At 36.2% G+C, this 4,124-nt stretch overlaps 1 protein-coding gene across 1 annotated transcript in view; it reads left to right on the forward strand.

Moving 5' to 3' along the window:
* Nucleotides 1-3,763, forward strand: part of EOMES (eomesodermin) — a 5,111-nt gene extending 1,348 nt beyond the window's left edge. The window contains exons 3-6 of the mRNA XM_075316652.1: nt 723-844; nt 2,003-2,161; nt 2,246-2,307; nt 2,455-3,763. Coding sequence (XP_075172767.1) covers nt 723-844; nt 2,003-2,161; nt 2,246-2,307; nt 2,455-3,193 — 1,082 coding nt within the window. The 3' untranslated portion in view covers nt 3,194-3,763. The remainder of the gene's footprint in view (nt 1-722; nt 845-2,002; nt 2,162-2,245; nt 2,308-2,454) is intronic.
* Nucleotides 3,764-4,124: the final 361 nt, after the last annotated feature.

The following is a 4,124-nucleotide window of genomic DNA, read 5'->3' on the forward strand; positions in this document are numbered from 1 at the left end:
ATATATATATATATATATACGGTATATATATATATATATATATATATATATATATATATATATATATATATATATATATATATATATATATATATATAAAAGAAGGGGAGGAACACAGGAAGAAAGCAGGGAATATATAAATTAAAAAAAGGGAATATATAAAGTAAAGAAAGACATATATGTGTGTATATATATATATATATATGTATGTCTTGTTTTAATTTATATATTCCCTGAATCCTTCCTTTGTTCCTTCTCTTCTTTTTATTCTTTCTATCTTCATTTTTGTTTCTTTTCCTTCTTTCTTTCCTTATTTTCTTCCTTCTCTCTTCTTTCTTTCTTGTGGATTATTTAATATATCTTTCATGACAATTCTTTATAAATCGTATCTGTCTATTTAAATGAATCAAGTATTTGTTGATCGGAATAATCTACATTGCCCATTTATCTATTTATCTTTCTTTGTATGTTCTATATTTCCATCATTTTTTCTTTAACCATCCAAAGTCGCTCGTTTATATTTTGAATATTTGTTGAGATTAAAAAAAAAAAGTAATAATTTAATAAGTAAATATACAATAAGAACACGATGTGAGGATTGTACAGTTGTTGTGAGGACAGTTTCCATGAAGCAGGGGGCAGCGTCTCCTGGTCCGCACTATGCCGGATGAGCAGTGTGTGCCCCGGACTGTGCGGTCTCTCATGCTCCTTTCTCCTTCCAGGTAACAAGGTGTATGTGCACCCCGAGTCTCCCAACACCGGGGCACACTGGATGAGGCAGGAGATCTCATTTGGGAAACTAAAGCTCACCAACAACAAAGGAGCGAATAACAACAACACACAGGTAACGGGAGCGATACCATGGACAGCGAAAAGCTGGATACATGGAGCGGCACAGCACACCGCACAGCTCAGCAATAGGGATCTGTGTAATAGGGATTTCATACAGTATAAAAAGTAGAGCAGATAGATAAATAGATCTTTTTTTGTTTGATGCTTCTTGCTGGCATTGTGTTGGCGTGAACTTCTGAAGTGTTACCCTACTGCACCTTCTCCACTTCTGATTCAGCCACCAGCTCACACCTTTTCAAAGGTCTTTTATTTACTTTTGGCACCCACCTTTCCCCCACAACCTCTACCTCTGCTTGTTTCACCTCCGCTCTTTACCAGTCATTTCTACATATGCTTGTTTTTGCCACCCACTCTGTGCCTAGGCTCACAACGATATCCATCTCCACCCCACCCCCCCATTCTCTAGGTAATCTCTACCTGGCAGCTGCAGTCTCCCTCCGACAGCCCCTCTGCCTACCGGTGCCTGTCTATCAGCACTCATGTTGCTGACTACAAGACTCCCTTTTAACAAACACTATCAATGATTGTTATCTACCTGCACCCCTGCTATCAAACGTCTATCCTGCTAGAGATTTCTCTACTAATTTCTAATGTTGTCAAAATACTTTCTCAGTAGATGATATGTGATTGATAGATATATAGAAAAAAAATTATATGGTTCCTAAAAAAAAATATAAAGATCATAGCTAAGCATAAAAAGGATGGACAGAAAAAAAGAGCGAGTGCAGACAGAAAGAGGGTAAAAGGATAGCTTTCTATATATTTTTAATTATATAGAACCAACATATTACGCAGCACCTTACAATTCAGTGGTGACATGTACAGACAATAAAGACAATACAAAGCAACATTATCTCAGTAGATAGACAGACAGAAAGATAATAGAGAGATAAATGTACATATATATATATATATATATATATATATATACATATATATTTATATAAACTCCCAACAAATATATAGCAGGAAATAATATATTGATAACAAGGTAACTATGGAGCCTTTTGCTGATAGATAAATAAAGGGATAGCTAGATTGTATGTGTATATATTAGAATGTACATGTATAGATACTATAGATAATATATAGATAGATAAATAGATCGCCTTTGTTCAAAGTGTAACCTACCTCTCTTTCCCATTCTTAGATGATAGTTCTGCAATCTCTGCACAAGTACCAACCTCGTCTCCATATTGTGGAAGTGACTGAAGATGGAGTAGAAGACCTTAATGACTCTGCCAAGACTCAGACTTTTACTTTCCCAGAGACTCAGTTTATCGCTGTCACAGCCTACCAGAATACCGATGTAAGTGCAGGAATTATGTTAATGCCCTACAATGTAGGGATAGGGTGTAATGATCAATAACACTAATAGAATTTTCCTCTATAGATAACACAGTTGAAGATTGATCACAACCCATTTGCAAAAGGCTTCAGAGACAACTATGACTCGTAAGTAGTAGAATATATTTATTTTTTTAAGTCAAGACACTTTAGATCTATCTCGTGCCCCTCTCGTGTCATTTCACACCCTGGCACATGTCTAGATGGCCTCCATGAACATGTCATAGTCACACATGGCTCTTATTCTTTTTGTAGCATGTACACGGCTTCAGAAAGCGACCGATTAACTCCATCTCCTGCGGATTCTCCTAGATCCCACCAGATAGTGCCCGGTGCCAGGTACAGCGTCCAGCCTTTCTTCCAGGAACAATTTGTCAACAACCTGCCCCCCACCAGGTACTACAGCGGGGAGAGGACTGTACCCCAGACAAGTGGTCTCCTTTCTCCACAGGGCAACGAAGAAGTGGCCAGCGTACCCCCACAAAGGTGGTTTGTAACTCCAGTTCAACAAGCTGCTGCTAACAAATTGGACATGGGTCCTTATGACACAGACTATTCTTCTAGCTCTCTTCTTACTTATGGCATAAAGTCTCTGCCTATCCAAACCTCACACCCCATGGCATATTATCCAGATGCTGCATTTGCCTCTATGACAAGCTGGGGAAGCAGAAGTTCTCCATATCAGAGGAAAATGAGCACAGGTCTACCTTGGTCCTCAAGATCAAGTCCATCAGGGTTCCCTGAAGATATTCTAAGTAAAGACAAAGTCAAGGAAGAAATGAGCTCTTCATGGGTGGAGACACCTCCTTCAATAAAGTCTTTGGACTCAAATGACTCTGGTGTATATACAGGAGCATGCAAAAGAAGAAGACTATCTCCCAGCACTTCAAGCAATGAAAACTCCCCCCCAATAAAGTGTGAGGACATTGCCAGTGAAGACTATAAAGATGCCTCAAAGGGTTTAGGCTACTATTCTTTTTACGCTAGTTCATAGATGAATACATGTATAATAATAGATGTAAAGGGTGTAAGTGACTAAAGTGACTATACAACACAGGATGGATCATAGCATTAAATGCCAAAAAGTGTGGCTTTGACTTTCATCCTAGGAACACAATGGAAATAAGAACTTGTGTCTGAGTTTCCTAGGCTGATGGTGCCAAAACCTCTGATGACTGCTGCAAGCTCCAACCTGTCACATCCTGAACTCTAAAGTTGACAGTATTTGGTTTATTCTTAAGTGGAAAAATCTACTTGACTTTCTATATTTCTTTTTTTCTTTCTTTTAAATATGATTAATTTATAAGGAGAGACCTTTGTACAAATTGTGTAGATACCCCTTTGCAAATTGTGGAGTTTAATATATTGTATGCATCTATGGTGTCTATGTTTTTATTGATCATGATGAATACATTTTCCCTGCACTTTTCTGTTGTAAAATTTGTATTGGTAGTACAGAAATCTATCCATAAAATATAGATCCCAAGGCAGGATGTATTTCCACCACGTTTTGGAAATGGTTCAAATAAAAGAAATATTGTAAAAATGTAAAATTAATTATTGAACTGGATAATATTGTGAGTTTAATCCTTTTCTGTATATAGTGCTTGGTCATTTTTAATAAATGTCTTACCTCTGGGATATTTTATTTATTTGATTTTACTCCATTTAGTTGGTCAAAATGGAAAAACAAAGTGGTGATAAATCAGTTATTGAAGACAGGGACTCCTATCATAAAGTTCATGGTCTCTCTTATTTAGATTTATAAATTTACATGTGTTTTATCTAAATATTATTGTTTTTAATTTTCTAAAATTATTTTAATTTTCTTTTAGGGAAAATACATTTTAACAAAATATCAAATAATCATAAATAAGTCATATTTTATGTATGTTGCAGGTAAAACAGTTATTTTTTTCAGAATA

The sequence above is a fragment of the Anomaloglossus baeobatrachus genome, chromosome 6 (assembly GCF_048569485.1).
Source record: "Anomaloglossus baeobatrachus isolate aAnoBae1 chromosome 6, aAnoBae1.hap1, whole genome shotgun sequence".
In the NCBI taxonomy this organism is placed as follows: Eukaryota; Metazoa; Chordata; class Amphibia; order Anura; family Aromobatidae; genus Anomaloglossus; species Anomaloglossus baeobatrachus.